The sequence below is a fragment of the Neurospora crassa genome, linkage group VI (assembly GCF_000182925.2).
Source record: "Neurospora crassa OR74A linkage group VI, whole genome shotgun sequence".
NCBI lineage: Eukaryota > Fungi > Ascomycota > Sordariomycetes > Sordariales > Sordariaceae > Neurospora > Neurospora crassa.
This window is the reverse complement of record NC_026506.1, coordinates 921,407-939,514: the sequence shown is the minus strand read 5'-3', so window position 1 is coordinate 939,514 and position 18,108 is coordinate 921,407. Positions and strand designations below refer to the sequence as shown.

Here is an 18,108-nt window from a genome sequence, read left to right as displayed (position 1 = left end):
TCTTCTCCATGCCGTCTCACCCTCTCTCTGTATAGCTTGCTGTTTCTTGTCTTGGCAGTCTTCACAAATACTTCCGTGCCGAATGACATTGTCCATATGGCTATTATCCGCGCCAATACCGGGGCATATCGGGGTTCTGTCTGGAGTGGTGAGTTTGAAGTAATCGGGGCAGAAATTGATGCCGGCGAAGACGCTGTGGCCGCAGGTGTAGATTTCGATGTTGTTTCCGCACATCTTTGGTTGGTCGTTAGTAGTGAGAGGGGATCTCTTTCGTGATGTTGATTGATTGTTTTTTGAGAGTTGATGGTCTGATTACGGCTAACTACCTACGTACACAATGATTATTCCGACTCTGTCGTGATGATATATATTTATATTGATCGATGTCTGACTCTTTATAGTTTGTTTGTTTGTAAGTAAATAGGTTCATGTCAGTTTGGTAAAACGTTTCTATTCAGCGGACGGAGTGTCATGGGTTTCTTTGACTCATGTCATGTACGCCTCCCTGATCTGAGCGAGTTGTTCATGTAATTCGCAAGTGCCGTTCTTCCTCATTTTCTTCAGTATTGATATAACCCGCTAAAACACATTTGCCCTCGCACTTTTCCTTGCAATAGGTACCTTATCCTCACCGGTCTGTAGAATTTCATTTCTCACGCAGCCGCTGCTCAAGACCAAGTGAGAGTGAGGCCTGTAGTACGAACGTTCCTTTCCTCGTTCATTTTCGTCGCAAAGCAAAAAAGGATAAAAAAAATAGGTGAATGGAACAATGGCCAAGGACGTGATAAGGGGGGAGGAGTGTGATGAAGGAGTGTAGAGGAGGGGGAGACCCATTGGGGGTGAGGTGGAAAATTGGATGTTGTTGCTGGGAATCGAACGGGGAAGGTTTAGAGGCCTGTGAGTCTCCCCAGGTTGACAGGTAAGGTAAGTGTGCGCTTCGATGAACCGCTTGACCATTTGTCCCATTCGGGAGGTGTTGAAAGATCAGGTGAAAGAGGTAGTACATAAACCCTGGTGCTGGTGGTCACTGGTGATAGGCACTCAGATTGCGTTGTCAGGCAACGGAGCGAGTCTACATGAGAAGGAGCGGATATGTCTTCATGCAACGAACAAATGTTGCGTTCGATTAGACATTGAGCGCGTGTTACTTCGTCCACAGACCACTAAACAGGTGATCGTAGGAAAAAATAATCCTCATTGCAGCTATCCCTAGCGATGGTCATTCAACTCAACTACTTCTGCCCTTTCCATCAGCGTGTCTCTCCAGGAGTACCGCACTATTATCCATATTTTTGCCTGGTAACAATCATGTATCCCGTAATAATCCAGCCATTGCATCCTGTGTATAATCCCCAAGTTGGTGCCAGCCCAAATCCATCTCATCCCAACCCAGATCCCGGCGCTAAAGGCAGCTCCTGGCCGCCATCATAGCTTCGGTGTTCGCTGATCGAGACTATACAAGCGCAGCCACCATAGCCGCGCTTTCAAGCGGTTGAGCCCAGTTGCCAAAGTTCGTTGGTTCTCTCAAGCGTTATAAATGTCGCTAGTGTAACCGTCATCCCCGTTATCGTTTCCGTCGTCATTCTTATTATCATTCCGATTTGCATTATCCTCCTCCGCCTCCGCCTTATTCGTACCCTTCATTTCTTTCGTATTCCCCTTCTTCCCCTTCCTCCCCTTCTTATCCTCTCGAACCTTCTTTGCGGGTAACTCTGTACTTTCAGCATCATCCGCGATCTTTCTCTTCATTATCTTCTTCTTTTCCCTTTTTTCTTTTTCTAGTTTCTTCACTTCAGCAGCAAGCCTTTTCTCCTCTTCCTGCTTTGCCTTCTCTCTCTTCAACTTCTCCTCTTGTTCCGCCCTGAATATCCTCGCCTCCGTCTCCAACGCCGCAGCTCTCTCCCGCGCCTCCTTTCTGTACGGATCGTTCTCGTCCAATCGGGCGTCGGGATTCGGTTGATGGGCGGCGGCGTGGCAGTCGCTGCAACGTGAATTGATGGGCGGAAGCGTGATATCCATCCCTTTGCTGGGGTCAGGCCCAAAGCAGGTTGATCCAAGCGCTCTGCAGGAATTGACACTAACGATTCCGCCGTGACCGCAGGGGGCGTGGTGTTGGTAATAGTTTCCACACATTGTGTTTCTTTGCTGGGCTTGGATGCTGCGGTCTGGACTGTGGGTTTTTGATGGATAAATCCCTGCGAGGACCGTGACGAGGAAGGAAGCCGAAGTCGTTATACTGATAGGTAGGTTACAGATCCGTCAGCATTGTCACAATTTGTCTATGAGGGTTGATTCCAACGCACTCACCACAATATTTGCTGTTGATGATGCTTGATGCTTCTCGGTGTATTTGCTGTAATGTCTGTATTGGTTCAAGACGGATTCAGAAAGATCGCAACAAATTAACCGGTCATGTATGCATTTTCAGTCTTCTCGTCGAGCTTTCCAAGCTAATGTTCTGACATTGTGTAAATCCTCAGTAGTGCTTTCCTCTTCTCTTCAACGTGCCGTGCCTTCTGCTCGAGGAGCCATTGTCATCATCCAAAAGTCCAGACGTTTCGTTGGGCGTGACATTAGAATGAGAATTAAATTGCAACCGAAACCAGTTACACATCGGTCGTTCTCGAAGTGTCCAAGTACTTACGGACCATAAGACCCCTCCTTCTCCCAGTACTGAACTGCGCGAGAGAGAATCTGAATATTAGTCTCAAGCGCTTGACACATTCTAGAGGGCGGACAAACTACCCATGGGTCACAGGATAAAATGCAGTTTCATGGGTAGGACATCACTTTCATGGCCTAACGAGGGCCAGTCCTTTGGGAAATGGCTTTACATCAAATTTATATCCAAGCAAACTTCCACACCACCACCACCACCACTCGACCACGCCAAAACGTTCAAGTCCCACACGCAACGTATTTCTGTTATTATATGACCGAAACACCATGTATTTGATAGCAGATCGTATATTTTGTTTATTCAAGCAAATGCTCCCACGATGGACATGCCGGCAGCTGTAGAACCACGAGTGTAAGCTTCTTTCTACCCAGAAACAAAACTGATAGACGAAAAAAAAAAGAGAAGGTGTATGTGTACTTACCACCGAGAAGAACAAAGATAAAAGCCGTGATCTTATCCTTTTTAGTCATGATCCTCTGAGCCTCCTCAGACAAGAAGTCCTCAGCCAGGAGATCGACCAAAGCAGCGTAAAGGAGAAGACCAGAGGAGCTTTTTTTTTTTTGTTGTTTTACAATTAGCCGTGATGCTCTTCACTCCAGCTCCATCTCCTTGGGGAGGGGGGGAAGATGGGACTAGGAACTCACATAGCATTGAACACTCCCACAATGATTAACCCAAATGCGCTGTTCGGATCATACGAGCTCCTCGCCAATAGTCCAATCGCCTGGCCGATGGGGGCAGTAGTACCGAAAGCCACCACAAGGAGCCAAGGGCGGGGACTTCCCTGACGGTATGGGACAGCAGCAATACGGGAACCAAGACCAAGACCCTCAAACATCTGGTGGAACAAGATGGCAATCAACAGAATGGTGAAACCTTCAATGGTGATGCTAACCGTCATGCCGACGAAGACGGAGTGGAACAGGATACCGCCTTCAAGGAGTGTGATATTGAGGGACATCTTCTTGTAGACGAGTGGGTGCACGGGCTCTCCGGTTTCGACGTCACGGTAGGGGGAGTCCATGATGGAAGCGGGAATTAGGGACTTGCGGTTCTCGTTGGAGCTAGAGGTGGTATCTGGTTGGGGGAGGAAAGCTTGTTGCCGGTTGGCAGTGGCTTTGATCATGTTGACCAGCTCCAGACGCTGGCGTACGTATTGCTCATAGAAAACAATGAACCAAGGAGGCATTTCGGATCTAGGACTGAGTTGTTCATAATGATCATCGTCATCGTAGTCATTAGTGAAGGGGTTCCTGGGAGGGGTTTGGGTATACGCCTTGCGGCGAACTTGTTCTGCATACAGTTCCTGGGCCATCGCCTTCTCGTAGTCAATATCATCGCTGGGAGACTCAAAGAGGGTATCCTCCGTATTGGTCCTGCGGTGCTGGGACGGCCGATTGACACCATTACCTTGCGCAAGGGAAGCCTGGGCAGCGGCGAGAGAATTGCCGCCGTGACTGTGGTTGTCAAATCCGGTGGGACCTCCGTGGGAGTGGCCTCCGGTCTTGCTGTTAAGCCACATCTCAATGACAAACAGAATGAACATGGAGCCCATCATGATAACGCCTGGCATGGCCGGGTATTGGGTTGTGAACAGATCCGGAAGGCATGGGTCCATCAGGTTACCAAAAGCCGTTGGGAGTAACTGTAAGTTTGTTGTGCAAATTAGCCTCTTTAATCGTTCCTGCTGAATTAATGGAACAAAGTGCATATGAGTGACCTACATGGACAAAGGCGGTCGCAATCAGGACGCCAGTTCCAAAGTGCTTGCACATGAAAAAGACCTTCGTTGGCACCTTCACCCAAGACACTTTCTTGGCCACGACCGGAAATCCAGCTCCGAGGATAGAGAAGAGCATGACCAAAACTGGAAAATATCATCAGTTCAAATACTCTCCGGTCATTACGGCCTAGGGCTCGCATCATGTTAAACTTACACAACCCCGCAACGTGAAGACCAAGATCGTATTCGCCGACTTCTTCGCCGCCACCACACTTTGGCTTCCCGCTGTTCATGATATTCGTACCGACGTCCGGCGCCGGGCTCGTTTGTGGCGAAGACATTGGATATGGATTAGGCACCTGGCCTTGTGTCTAGAACCAAAATAATCAAATAAGCAAAAAAAAAACTGATGAGAACAGAAGTGAATGCAACTCCGTCCAGCGGGTGCTCAACAAGAGACAGAAAACAAAAGAATAGTAACCTCCAAGGACTCCAGAGTGAAGGAGTTAAGGGAAGGCAAGGAGGAAAAGAGTAGGAAAAAAAAGAAAGAAAAAAAAGGTGACCAAAGGAGAGAATGGAGATGGAACAGCCAGTATAAGTCCTCCTGAGGACAGTCAACTCTACAAAATAACACCGCGACACAATGGGAAGAACCATGCAGACCAAAAAGCTCTGGGCAAAAGTTAGAATATTCTCTCTTATACCATGACTCTCCCACGGTCACGCCAGGACGCGTACTGCCAGGCAGGAGTTGCCGCGAGTCGTGCAAAGGATAGGTGACGGAATTGCATCCCTAACGACTTCGATCAGGGATCTTGCGAGATCAGTGGTAAGGGGAAAGCTTGTTGGCAACAAGACTTGGTCCACGTGAAGAGCCTTAGCTCGTTGTCAAGTATCATCGTCATCCGGATCTACATCATTGGTTTCTCACATTCCTGAGACCATTCGTGGTATTCAGCGACTATCAGTGGACCGCCATAATTCTGCGTCAAGAGAGGCAAGTATTGGCGGACTCCCTTGTAACCTCCAGACAACATCAGCAGTTACTGGTGTTTGCATGATCTTGAGAGCTTCATAACAAGCTTCAAGTGATCTTGGCGAAACTTGTGAGAGATCGGGTGGTAGTCTCTACAATCTGAAAATAAGCTTTCTTGGGGTAGTCAAGTGAGCCAGAGCCTTATGGGAGCACATATTGGCTTCTATGAGGTACTATACCCTTGATATTAGCTCTGACTTGATTTTTGATATGTGGATGTCCGATTGGAAACCCTGTGGCCACTTCCTACTTTGGGCAATGGGTCTAGGCGCCCAAAAGAGGTTTCAAACCATTGACAACTATGAGTGAAACAGACCCACCTGGCTGGTGTAGCAGACATCCTGACCAACATCTGCCGACCGTCACCTTGTGGTTGCGGACATCCCGGCGCTTTCGACTCTCGCGGTAATGTCAACAATGAGCAGGGGTGGGTTGTCCCTTACAGCAGGGATCTCTCCACGACCGTGCTTCAATCGTGGGGAAGTGGAGGTTCAAACAGACGACGGAGCTGGAGTGTAGCATCGAAAAACATTTCGATGAAGCGGGCAAAGATACGCGGGGTCGCTTAACAACAGAGGTAGCTCTGTTCAAGGGATGATGATGTCTTCGTTGGTTGTTAACCCTTGACCTTTTGTGGTTGTTGTGCAATCTGTGACATCTTGGCGTTCCCGGACCGTTGATCGCGCGATAAGGTGTAACACTTTATCTGCGGCTCTTTTCTTCCCCGTCCCTACCAAACCACGATACCCATTGTAATGCCAAGGGTTTTGCCTGTTTCTGTGCCAGACTTCAAGGGCCGCTTTGACTCCTGATGTTATCACGACGTCTTCGAGGTCAACTGCCCTCGAATGCATGGAAGTCGCCTCGGCACGTCTAGAAACCTCATGTGAAAGTTTGTGCCAACAGGAAAATGTTCATCTCAATACCACCCCAGCCACCCAAACTTCCTCTGTAGATTGGCGAGCCATAAACGGCCAAGCGCCCCCTCTGTCTCGGAGATTCGATTCCATATCGCATCTGCATGCACGGGTTGTAACTGGACGGCAGCATGGTCTGATGGAGGTTCCCAAGGCTGGAAAATTGGCAGCATGCTGAATATTGGGTACGAGGAAATACTTGGATCCTAGCAGCCACCCCTAGATGCCTCGTTAGGAAGGTGAGAGGTTGCTGATAAGGTACGGCGTGGTAGCATTTGTCGACGAGGGTGGTTGCCTAGATATCCAATGTATTGTTGAAGCTCGTATAAAAGTTTGACAGATCGCTGCGATTGAAGCTCTCGAAAATCAGTTATCGGATTAGTGTCCGGTTGCAGTTGCCATCTTTGAAATTCGCCGAAACCCCAATTGCTTTTCTCAATAATGACCGATACCGAGTCCTCGGGCCCTCAACAGGCACCAGGTAGGCTGGCACTTGTTTACTGGCTGTTCAAGAGACTTACACCGGATAGCAGTTCCTGCTGCACAAGGTACCCCAGTCGCACTGGCTGCGACGGCCACTTCGCCGCTGGGAGATTCTGGTGTCGTTCAAGACAACGCCATGGTGGCCAGTGATGCTCTCAAAACGGGCATGGACCAGGGTGCAACCTCGACGCTCCCTATCCGGCAGGACACCACGACATCTGGCTTCGACCCGGCGGATCCGATGAGCTTCGGACGTCATCGGCGAGAGAATATCAGCACCAAGCAGATGAAAGTTGATCATCCTGATGGAGACAAGAGAAAGCTCAAGAAGTACTACAGCCGGCAGAATGAGCTGATTGACCAGTTCTTGGGAGCCGAGGATGAGGAGCGCAATACGCTGGAGGAAGATGCGCGATACAAGCCAAAGATCAAGTTCGCGGTGAACGCATCGTTCGTCGTCAACTTTTGCCTCTTTGTCATCCAGATGTATGCTGCGATATCGACGGGATCACTCTCGGTACGTTCTCATTGTGTGGTGTGCATCGACTGTGTTGTTAACGAGCCTTTAGCTTTTTGCAACTGCGGCGGATGCGTTTATGGACTTGGTATCGTCCTTTGTGATGCTGATCACATCCAGACTTGCGGCCCGGCCGAGCATCTACAAATATCCAGTGGTGAGTGTCAGCATGAGCTCAAGTTCTTAACAGTCCATCAGAAGCTCACCCAGTGTAGGGACGGAAAAGAATTGAGACCTTGGGCATCATTCTCTTTTGTGCACTGATGACGACTGTCTCGATTCAACTTCTCGTAGGTCTGGCTTGCCCTGTAGATTTTGAGTATAGCTACTAACAGTTGGTAGATTGAATCTGCGCGTAACTTGGGTTCGGGAGGAGAACACGAGGCTGAGGGTCTCCATATCATTCCGCTCACCTTTGTTGGTGTTGCCAGTTAGTACCACTCATTCAAAACGATGGGGACGGGACCCTAACATGATGTCAGTTTTTGCCAAGGGCAGCTTGATGATCTACTGCCTCTTCTACCGGAGGTTCCCAACAGTGCACGTCTTCTTTGTTGACCATCGAAACGACATTGTGGTGAACATCTTTGGGTTGGTGATGGCGATCGTAGGTGACAAGTTTGTGTGGTACCTTGATCCAATTGGCGCCATCCTGATAGCCCTTTTGATTCTCTTCTCGTGGGCTTCAAATGCCTTTGAGCAAGTCTGGCTTCTGGTTGGCAAGTCAGCGCCCAAGGAGTTTATTGCGAAGCTCATCTATATGACCATGACACATGACGACAGGATTGTCAAGGTCGACACGGTGAGTCGATCCCGAGTGCTTCCCGGTAACGGCGTTCGAGGCTAAAAGTTGGTCAGTGTCGGGCATACCATGCTGGTCAGCATTATTATGTTGAGCTGGACATTGTGATGGACGAAAACACACCCCTGAGAATCTCTCATGATGTCGGTCAGACGCTCCAACGAAAGCTTGAAGGGTTAGCGCTGGTTGAGCGAGCATTTGTACATGTCGACTATGAGCACGCGCACAACGTCCACGAGGAGCACAAGCCATTATATGAGAAGCCGACACCCAAGAGGAGTCTCAAGGACATGCTCTTGTTCAGGAAGCCCGCCATGACACAAGGTGAGGCGAATGCGTCAATCGGGCAGTGACACTGAGGGACAACAAGGTTGAGAATAGGGTACGGTGAATGATAATAGATTTCAAAGTTTTGGATACTCGTGTATGGCTTCCAGTTGTAGCGTGGTTTTCTGATTGAGGTGATGAGAAAACAGGGAAAAGCCGATGCTGCCAGTCGCGGTCGCACAAGATGGAGTTGGTAATGCCCTGTTGAGGAAGAAAACTACTCATATCGATGTGGATGGGCGTAGTGATACCTCTATACCCAACCACTTGACACTTGAAAATGTAAACTCAACTAGGAAGTCGGCAAGTGCAGAGATTTCGTGCCAGTGAGATGTTGAAGTTGAAGGAGGAAAGTGCGAGTTGTCGTTGCACACTGCAGTTGAATGCTGCCCATTGCTGCCGCCAAGGTTACGCGATAATTACCTTTCACGGTAAGCTACCATGTAAATACGTGAAAAGGAAGCCTGGGCCAAGTGGTGCAATCCAATCGCAAACGTGGGCTGATTTTTGCTTCGTGATCGATTGGCCCGCGCATCCGGCAGGCAGCGCAGTGGAGTCTGTTCATCCCGTCCACCAGCCGCGGTACCTGATTACAAAGTTCACTCCACCGGGACTTCGGGAGATCGACTTTGACTTTTGACGACGACGACCTCATTTTTTTTTTTGGGTGGTTTGCCATTGTCGGCTCAACTTGGTCGTCATGGCCTTCTTTCAGCTTGGGTTACGCCGGGCAGCTGTCCAGCTGTCCAGGCCATCCGTCTTTTGCGCCAGAGCTGCTTTCAATGCCTCTCAGCAACAAAAGCTTGTCCAGCTTGCGACTCCTGCTTCCACCATCTTGAAGTTGGTGAGCCAGGCTCGTCACACCCAGTCCCGCAACTATGCTACCCAGAAAGTCCAAGAATCCCCTCTCAGCAAGCTCGCTACCGATATTGCTAAGCCCGCTCCGTCCTCTGATAAGTCCGAGAAGAAGTCCAGCTTCCCGGAAACCAGCTCGAAATCTGTCGCCTACTGGCTCCTTGCCAGCGCTGCTTCTGTCTTTGGTATCGTCATCTTTGGTGGTCTGACCCGCTTGACCGAGTCTGGGTACGTGGCCCGAGTACTTGATATGCCTCGATGTCTCTTTCAGCCTGTCACAAATTACTAACGTTCCACAGCCTGAGTATCACGGAATGGAGACCCGTCACGGGTTCCCTCTGGCCTGGCTCCCAGGAGGAGTGGGAGTCCGAGTTTGAAAAGTACCGCGCCTCCCCCGAGTTCAAGATGCTCAACTCGACCATGAACCTCCAAGAGTTCAAGCAGATCTACTTCATGGAGTGGACCCATCGTCTCTGGGGCCGCTTCATCGGCATGTCCTTCGTCCTCCCCACCATCTACTTCATTGCTCGCCGCCGCGTCACCCCTCGCATGGCTTGCACTCTTGTTGGCATCTCGGCTCTCATCGGCTTCCAGGGCTTCATTGGTTGGTGGATGGTCAAGTCCGGTCTCAAGGATGACCTCTTTGCTCCCGGCTCCCACCCCCGTGTCAGCCAGTACCGTCTCGCCGCCCATCTTGCTACCGCCTTCGTCTGCTACTCCTGGATGCTCCTTGCCGGTCTCAGCATTCTCCGCACTCACAAGGCCATCAACTTCCCCGAGCAGGCTGTCAAGAACTTTACTGCTCTCCAGTCGCCTGCCCTTAGGGTCCTTCGCGGTTCCGTCGCTGCCCTCACTGTTCTGATCTTCACTACTGTTCTTTCCGGCGCTCTCGTTGCTGGCCTCGACGCTGGTCTCATTTACAATGAGTTCCCGATGATGGGCAACGGCCTCGCTCCCCCCAAGTCCGAGCTTCTGGACAAGTTCTACTCTCGCCACGAGGATGGCTCTGACTTGGTCTGGCGCAACATGCTCGAGAACCCCTCGCTCGTCCAGCTTGACCACCGTATCCTGGCCATGACCACCTTCACTGCTGTCTGCGCCCTGGTTGCCTACAGTCGCTCTGGCAGGGTCAAGGCCGCCCTCCCCCCCGCTGCTCGCAAGGGAATCACCGGTCTTCTCCACCTTGTCTCTTTGCAGGTTGCTCTCGGTATCAGCACCCTCATCTACATGGTTCCCATTCCCCTGGCTGCTGCCCACCAGGCCGGCGCTCTTGCCTTGTTGACCGGAGTTCTCGTTGCTGGCCAGCGCCTTCGCATCCCCAAGGCCACCTTAGCTATGGCCCAAAGACGACTGGCCCAGTTGGCGCAGCAGGCCAAGACTCAAGGTCCCAAATAGTCAGCACAAGCACAAATGCTATATCGTGTAACATATCTGTAACATTATCTCAAATTTTTGGCGGTTAGATATACCCGAGGAGTTTAGGATACACGTGCACCTCCTCACACAATGGCTGAAGTGGCCACTCTTATGCCACTCTTCTCCTGGCGACAATTCCTTCATGTGAAACAGGCTCTCATCAGACATGGCGTTGCACAACCTGAACCAGCATCTACCAGCTTCGGATCCCGGCAGTCGATAATCTTTGTGTGTACCACGTTCAATTCCCGAACCTTGAAAGGCCCTATCACTACTGTCGTATGTCACTTTAGGACAGGGGTGTCTCGAATCTTTGACTTACGTTGGGAGCAGGATACCAATCCGATGCAGTGGCACCAGCTACCAAGTGGTGGGCAGAACCCTGCAGAATGCCCCAATGGTAAGACAACGGAGGTCTCGCCGGTTCGACTCAGTGAGTCCTTAGAGGCGAGCTTACACAAATGCCCGGCATTCGTCCTCAGATGATGAAAACAAAGATTGAGTGTTGTATTGTGTTGTTACCCCTGAACGTGGGAGAGAGGGGGACGAACCAACCGTCCACACGATCCAACGTTCTCTTCACAGTGCCAGTGCGACAAGACCGACATGTCGTCACATTATACTGTGCATATCGATAAGAAAACCCAAACTAGAGAGAAGTCCGAAAGTCCTGGACTCCTGGCGCCAATGACAATGGCATTCAATGTCCCAACTTCCACAAACACACCAGGATTATACCAAGTTTCGGTGATGTGCCGCAACGGAAACTCCCGAATGAACCTTGATTTCGCCATCGGATTTCCCCTTCGGGCCACTTACAGCTCGAGTCCAGATATAACTGACGATAATCATCGCACAATTCGAATGCCCGACGCCCAAACACACAGCCATGCACGATATCACATTGTCAAAATGTAAGCCGGGATTTGGATGATGTCCCGAACGATACAGAGATGAAGCACCGAACCTGTCATGGCCTCTCGCTCAGGATCAAAGTAGGCATTGACTGGCTCCCTTGTGCACTGGTCCTCAGACTGCTGAGGAATAAAGCTTAAATCGCCGGCTCCACCTGACGAACAGCTTTTGAAACTCACAACCATCGTCACAAAGATCAAGAAAATCTTGATTATGGTGGTTGTCCTCATTCATGTTAACCACATACAATTGGAGTCCTAAGCGCAGCACCCTTTTGTTCCTACCCTCCTTGAGCCTCAGCCGGCCACATGCGGCCGACAGCAACAACATCGACCACAACCACAAACCCACCAAAAGACCACCCCACCCTCTCGTTGCTTAGCTTGGTTGATCAACAGCTTCACAATATCAGTGGCTGATACATATGTCAAACATGCAAGTGCTACCACTCTATGTTATATGAGTTGGGCCATTGTATGAATGCATATAACGGCTACTGCTGTTCAGGGACAATGGTAACAGAGGTTTTAGACCGAATTGTCGTACCTGTCCCGCGACGTCTTTGGCCCTATCCAAACATTACCCAGGAGCCAGAATAGTGTGGTCCAGGCAAGACATTTCCAAGTCGGAGTCTCAGAGCCTCCGTGACCCCGTTCTTTGTTTGGTTCCCCCTGGTTTCCCCATATTACTAGTGTAATTGTAACCCACTATATTTCTCACCAACTCAGGGATGAAGGTTCTCTGGTCGCCAAATCACATCTTTATTTCTACAGGTACCCAACCACATCGCGCCGACCTTGGTTGTGGTTCGGGTCGTCCGATAACTGCGAGGTTCCATGCTCCGGTGATTTGCCCCCGCTCTGCATGTTTGCAGCTCCTTCCCGGTGCCGATGATGAACTAAACTCTTGAATGGTCAACGAGACGTACCACTTAGGCGCCGGCTGCTGCCTTTATGCACATATGGCACCTTCAGGAACGACATGATCTGCTTCCGAACGCTGCCAATTCAGACAGAATGACCATTTCCTCAAATAATTTGCCGTTTAATCCAGAAGGATGCAGTCTGGGTGACGACACATACGGTAGCATGTGGGGGGAGGAAACATCTGTTGTCCTCTAAACTCCGAGTCAATTAAGGCTGGGCAAGTCGACTCCACCTTTAACTTCTTAAGTCCGCATCTACTCTTCCTTCCGCCTCCTCACTTCCTTGCCGAGGCAAACCTCCCCTTTTCCACGAATGAGGAGAGAAAGGGCAAAAGAGGCTTCAAATTGCTCAGCAGTGAGATACAGAAACTGCCAGGCAACTTCACCTTTTTCATTTATCCCTGTCACGCCTATCTCCGAGGCGTATGCAAGTGTTAAACAGTCAAGTCAATCCCAATAAATACCTCCAACCTCACAACCGAATCCAGCGTCTCACGACAGGACGTTCGTGTTCCCACAGCGAGAAACCAGCTTTACCCTTGCACATCAGAAGAAAGGTTCATAAACACCGGTCCGAGTCAAGACCTTGTCTGGTTTATCTTTCACCTTTTTCCTCTCCACTTTCCCCATTCCTAAATCCTAACCTTGTCCATCAATACTGCCACAGCCTACAACTGCGTGCAGAGCGATGTCTCTTTCTATAACTCCTTGACCGAACGGGTAATCGACGCCGACGAACACTTTTACTGTTATCAGACAGTCTGTTCCTCGAGTGGTCAACCGGAGTGTTTGCATTCAGCTGGCATTATCATTCCAGCTCCATCGCCTCTATCACCTCAAAGCTTACTCGGAAACGGTTTCACATCGTTCGACATTTCCACACTTGACCGCAAAAAGTTGCCAAGTTACTCAACCTCTGAAGGACTCGAACTACGATTGTATCTACATCTCAGAGATAAACCCTGGCGTCAGTGCTCTCCTGAGTGGTTTATCAGAATCAGAAGGCGACATCTGGTCACGATTGTATGACGAGACCATCGGCTGGGTTTGCCAGCAATCCATACGAATATTGAACCAGTACCGAGATCAGCGGTGATTCCACGGCGTGTTCTTTCCATATCGTACTCAATAATACTCGTGAGTATATATTTCACCATTGACTGAATTCTTGCTTGGGGTCCCCTCTCCTAGTGTCCATTCATCCCCTCGCTGCACTGATGATGGAGCTTGGACCGTAAAGAGGGGCACATTCACATCACACATTCCACCACCCCGCGAACATGATAAACACGTTTTGCACTCATGACCCAGGGAACAACATGACCAACAGCCTCCAAAGTTCACATTGCGGAGGGCAAATTGAGATGGGTCTTGAGGTTTTGACCTGTCGGAGGAGCGCGGAAACAGGCGTGTCAGAAGAAAAAAAAAAAAAAAAAAAAAAAAAGCCATTTTCCACTCGATCAGTGAACAGCACGTAAAGAAAAGAGGTCCCCTTCACCACTCTCACATCATCATTCCAACCACCTCCTCAACCTTCTCCATCCCTTTTTTCAGATCAATTATAACTCGACCCCTTCCAAAGCTCCTTACCAAAACCCTCTCACAAAAAAAACTCAAACTAATCCTCTCCCAGCTTCCAACCACCACAAGTCCACAACCCCCTTTTCAACTTTCCAAAATGTGCACCCAATGGTTCTGCCTCTACGCGTGCGGCCACAAGGGTTTCTACCGCTACGACCCCTGCCAGGACTTCGGCACCAAATGCTACGGCGCCGGCGGCGAGCAGTCTCTCTTTTCGGTTGAAAACAAGTGCGACGATTGCCAGAGCCGGGCGACGGAACCGAATCCCGAGGGCCGCAAGGACGATCCGTACCTGAAGGAGCAGAAGTACGTGCCTTGGATTGTTACTACTGAGAATGCGGCGGCGGCGAGTGCTGGTGGGGGGCAGGGGAAGTAAGGGGGAAGTATGTAAGGGGGAAGGGGGTTGGGATGTGAAAGATGAGAAGAGGTGAATGAGGAGGAGGAGAAGGGAAAAGAGAGAGAAGGGGGGGTTGAGGATTAGGTTGATAAGGGTAGTAGGGAAGGGGCAAAGGGATGAATGGATGGGGTGAGGAGAAGAACGGGAAGGGATAATATAGGCATATTAGGATGCATACGTCTCGAAATGCCTGGATCGATCCTGGACCATACGAAGTACCAGGCCCTTTTCCAACAATCAATAACAAACACTACACAAAAGTTCCACAAAAGCATATCTCCAAACTCATCGTCAGTTCACTCCTGATGAAAGAAAACCCAAGGGGACTCGGTGTCAAGTTGAACGTAGATACACAAGCCAAAGAGGAAACAAGAAAGAAATATGTCTTTGAATGTTGGGTCTAAACAAGATCACCGAAATTACCTACCTACCTACCAGCTTCAGAAAAGTTGAGCGAGCGTATCATTTCACTCTTCCATCACAAGTCACGTAACTTCCCAAGTCTTCTCGCAAGCCAAATCAATATGATCTTATTGAATACAGCAACTGCGCAACGAGCGTTTTACATATAACGACCCCAACTTGCTTTTTCTTTCCCCTCGTGCTGATATCTCAATCTGATACACAAGTAAGCAAGACATACGAAGTAATCTACCTAAAGGCGACTATGTAGTCACAGCAACATCATCATCACCGATATCACAAACAAGGGTATCCATCACCAACATAGTGCCAATAGATGCGCAAAGCAACCACTTTGATTCTACCATACCCATCCATCCCATCATCACGAAGCTAGGTAGGTTAGGTACACTACCCATCAAAAGACCCCTCCTGATCAGCCATACTCCCCTCCTCTCACCCAAACCCAGGACAAGATCACCATGTCACAGCCTAGGTAACCAAACTCATATCCCGATATAAGGGTGTCATCGTCACGAACAAACTTCTCATCGATAGCGATACCTCGTTTCGTGGGCGTTCGCGAGCGATGAGGGAGGCGTTGACAATGTTAGGTAACGTCGTGGCCAGCATGCCGAAGATGAGATGGAAAAAAAAAAAAAAAAGAAGGCATTTGGTGAGAGCGGCGGTTAGGGGGAGCTGAGGCGAGGGCGAGGGCGAGGGGCACCGTGGTAGTAGGTAAGGTAGTTCGAAACGAACGACGGTCGCCTATTACTAGACGGTCGCCTATACTAGACGGTTGAGGGGAAATTGGTGCGGGCAAAGTGTTTGTTGGGTGTATGGTAGTTGGTGCCCAGCAAGGCGTTTCCGATTCCACCCGGAGCAGTTGTTGGATGTTTGTTAGTAATGGTTGAAAGTATAGGGTTCGGGTAGTTTACGACGTCGTAGGAAGAAAGTACTCGCAAGAGGGTAAGATGTTCTTCTGAGAGAGGGGTTTGGGGATGAGTATTTGGAAGGAAATGGCTGGTGATGTGATTCCCAAGGAGGGAGGAGGTGTGATGGCTGAGAGCGTCATGTTTGGGTTTAATAACTGATAAAAGGTGGTTGGAAGTGACTAGGGATTGGGGTGAGTATTTGGACAGATGGAACTTTTCAAGACTGAGAAGGGATTGAAGTAGGGTTGATGACTGCTTAGTTTCTCATGCCGCACAACTTATGGTGAAAAGAGAAGCACTCATTATCGATTGGGGGAAGAGGGCTTATAAGCCACAACAGGACGTAGTGCTCGTCGTGGCCAAGGAAGCTCATGTTATGGGTGAGCTGACGTGTAAATAGAGTATACGCGGCGTCTCTCATCCGAACTCTCGGGGTCAGTGGTGAGGGAACTCAGAAGGGTGTTCAATGAGAACTTCGAAAACGAAACCATGTAGATTGAAGGGGAAAAGAAGACACACAGCATTGCATGTAAGATAACAGCTGTGAACAGAGCACAAAGTCTGAAATTGCAGGACTTGGTATATTCCACATCTAGTCTATCACCAACTGCAACACCTTACCACATCCAGCTCGGCTTAGAAGTTAGCCTGGCCAGTGAAACGCTCATTCTGGACCAACTCAATCCAGTAGTTATCAGGATCAAGAACGAACGCAACGTTCTTCATGCGACCATCCGTCAGTCTCTTCTTCCAGTTGACCTTGAGACCCTCCAGACGCTCGCAAGCAGCCTCGATGTTATCAACCGACACGCCTGTTTCATCGTTAGCAACTCATCCCATTCCCATCTTCCTGTCAAGAAAAAAGAAAAAGGAAAACTCACAAATATGACCAAACCCTTGAGGCTGATCATTGCCGTTATGGTACGAAAAGTTCTCATCCTTCTCGGTGCCATAGTTCCACGTCAACTCCAACAGTCCCTCGCGATCCGCCGTGTTCTGCTTCTCATCTCCATACCCAAGGAAATAAAGGTTAAACCCGGCCTCCTTGGCCTCATGCGTCCTCACCAGCTTCATACCCATAACCTCCTGGTAAAACTTGAGACTCTTCTCCCCATCCTTGACCCTCAACATGGTATGGTTCATCCTGTACGTCTTCAGGTCCGTCTCCTTGACGCCCTCCGTCTCCTCCACCGGCTTGCGACCAATAATCTCCACCCAGTATCCATCCGGGTCCAGGGCAAAAGCAATGTGCTTCATGCGCCCATCGCTCAACTTCTTCTGGAACTTGTAACCCGCGTCCTCGAGGCGCTGGCACGCGGCCTGGAGGTTGTCGACGGAGATGCAGGTGTGGCCGAAGCCGCGGTGGGGTTCGACGTTGCCGTTGTTGATCTTGTAGTTGGGGTCGGACTCGGTGCCGTAGTTGTGGGTTAGCTCAATCAAACCCTCGCGGTCCCAGAGGTTGGCGCCGGCGGAGACGGCACCGGGAGCGTCGTAGCCGAGGAAGTAGAGGTCGAACTTGGCTTCGGGGAAGGAGAGTTTCTTGAGGAGGGACATGCCGAGGAATTCGTAGAATTTGACTGGTTGGATTGTTAGTGATGTGTCTCGCTGGAGGGTAGACACAGGCTGTTGTTGTCAAACGTACCCGACTCCTTAGGGTCCTTGACCCGGATCCTGTTGTTTCGGTATCAGCATATCGCTCCTTGTTTTCTCCTCGATGATATTGCTCAGAATTACCAAACTTACATGGAGTGGTTGAACTTGTAGTTCTGGACATCGGTAGTAGCCGCCATGTTTGCAAACGATCTTGTGAAAGCTGTTGTTGTTGATAATACGCATCCAAGTCAGCTTCCAAGCCAGTCTCCTTATGTGAAGATTCATTCATCTTGAACTCACCAGGTCTAAACAATGTCGTCTTCTTGTGATTAAACAAAGCACTAGAAAAAAGCTTCAATCTCTGTGCCGCACGCGTTGTTGAGTTCATGAGTTTTTTTCTCTCACAAATTTCTCAGCTTCCAAAGAGCAAGTGACGTGGAAGAGAAGAGAATCTGCTGTAGAAAAGTGCCGTGCGGGGGGGGATGCAGTGGTGTCGATTTACTTGTACGGAAGGAGGCATGAAGCTATTCTAGTGGTGCTACTGTACTGAAAACACCATCATCGGAGCGCTTATTGCCGTGAGCGTTGGGGACGGTGAGGGGCT

The 18,108-nt window shown here is 49.8% G+C and overlaps 6 protein-coding genes across 6 annotated transcripts; 3 read left to right on the top strand and 3 right to left on the bottom strand.

Moving 5' to 3' along the window:
• Nucleotides 1-1,524: 1,524 nt before the first annotated feature.
• NCU12086 (hypothetical protein) lies at nucleotides 1,525-2,651 on the bottom strand (the record flags this gene model as incomplete). The annotated part of the gene is made up of 3 exons (XM_011396740.1): nucleotides 1,525-2,236; nucleotides 2,308-2,353; nucleotides 2,645-2,651. 3 exons carry the CDS (start codon nucleotides 2,649-2,651, stop codon nucleotides 1,525-1,527), a joined length of 765 nt encoding a protein of 254 aa, XP_011395042.1.
• Nucleotides 2,652-2,980: 329 nt separating this feature from the next.
• Nucleotides 2,981-4,744, bottom strand: NCU04819 (Fe(2+) transporter 3; the record flags this gene model as incomplete). Its single annotated transcript, XM_955352.2, has 5 exons — nucleotides 2,981-3,015; nucleotides 3,102-3,229; nucleotides 3,325-4,325; nucleotides 4,405-4,547; nucleotides 4,618-4,744. 5 exons carry the CDS (start codon nucleotides 4,742-4,744, stop codon nucleotides 2,981-2,983), a joined length of 1,434 nt encoding a protein of 477 aa, XP_960445.2.
• A 2,053-nt stretch (nucleotides 4,745-6,797) lies between these two features.
• On the top strand, nucleotides 6,798-8,511 carry NCU04818 (cation diffusion facilitator 1; the record flags this gene model as incomplete). Its single annotated transcript, XM_955351.3, has 6 exons — nucleotides 6,798-6,837; nucleotides 6,890-7,356; nucleotides 7,409-7,513; nucleotides 7,699-7,786; nucleotides 7,839-8,158; nucleotides 8,215-8,511. The coding sequence occupies 6 exons, from the start codon at nucleotides 6,798-6,800 to the stop codon at nucleotides 8,509-8,511; spliced, it is 1,317 nt and encodes a 438-aa protein (XP_960444.3).
• Nucleotides 8,512-9,077: 566 nt separating this feature from the next.
• Nucleotides 9,078-11,189, top strand: NCU04817 (electron transfer protein 1). The gene is made up of 3 exons (XM_955350.3): nucleotides 9,078-9,568; nucleotides 9,640-11,035; nucleotides 11,090-11,189. Exons 1-2 carry the CDS (start codon nucleotides 9,186-9,188, stop codon nucleotides 10,733-10,735), a joined length of 1,479 nt encoding a protein of 492 aa, XP_960443.1. The 5' UTR covers nucleotides 9,078-9,185; the 3' UTR covers nucleotides 10,736-11,035; nucleotides 11,090-11,189.
• A 1,665-nt stretch (nucleotides 11,190-12,854) lies between these two features.
• NCU04816 (hypothetical protein) lies at nucleotides 12,855-14,997 on the top strand. The gene is made up of 2 exons (XM_955349.3): nucleotides 12,855-13,733; nucleotides 14,230-14,997. The coding sequence occupies exon 2, from the start codon at nucleotides 14,275-14,277 to the stop codon at nucleotides 14,551-14,553; it is 279 nt and encodes a 92-aa protein (XP_960442.1). The 5' UTR covers nucleotides 12,855-13,733; nucleotides 14,230-14,274; the 3' UTR covers nucleotides 14,554-14,997.
• A 1,412-nt stretch (nucleotides 14,998-16,409) lies between these two features.
• Nucleotides 16,410-18,089, bottom strand: NCU04815 (lactoylglutathione lyase). Its single transcript, XM_955348.2, has 5 exons — nucleotides 17,805-18,089; nucleotides 17,655-17,724; nucleotides 17,554-17,582; nucleotides 16,793-17,488; nucleotides 16,410-16,723 (listed from the first exon to the last, which is right to left on the bottom strand). The coding sequence occupies exons 1-5, from the start codon at nucleotides 17,890-17,892 to the stop codon at nucleotides 16,548-16,550; spliced, it is 1,059 nt and encodes a 352-aa protein (XP_960441.2). The 5' UTR covers nucleotides 17,893-18,089; the 3' UTR covers nucleotides 16,410-16,547.
• Between the last annotated feature and the right edge of the window lie 19 nt (nucleotides 18,090-18,108).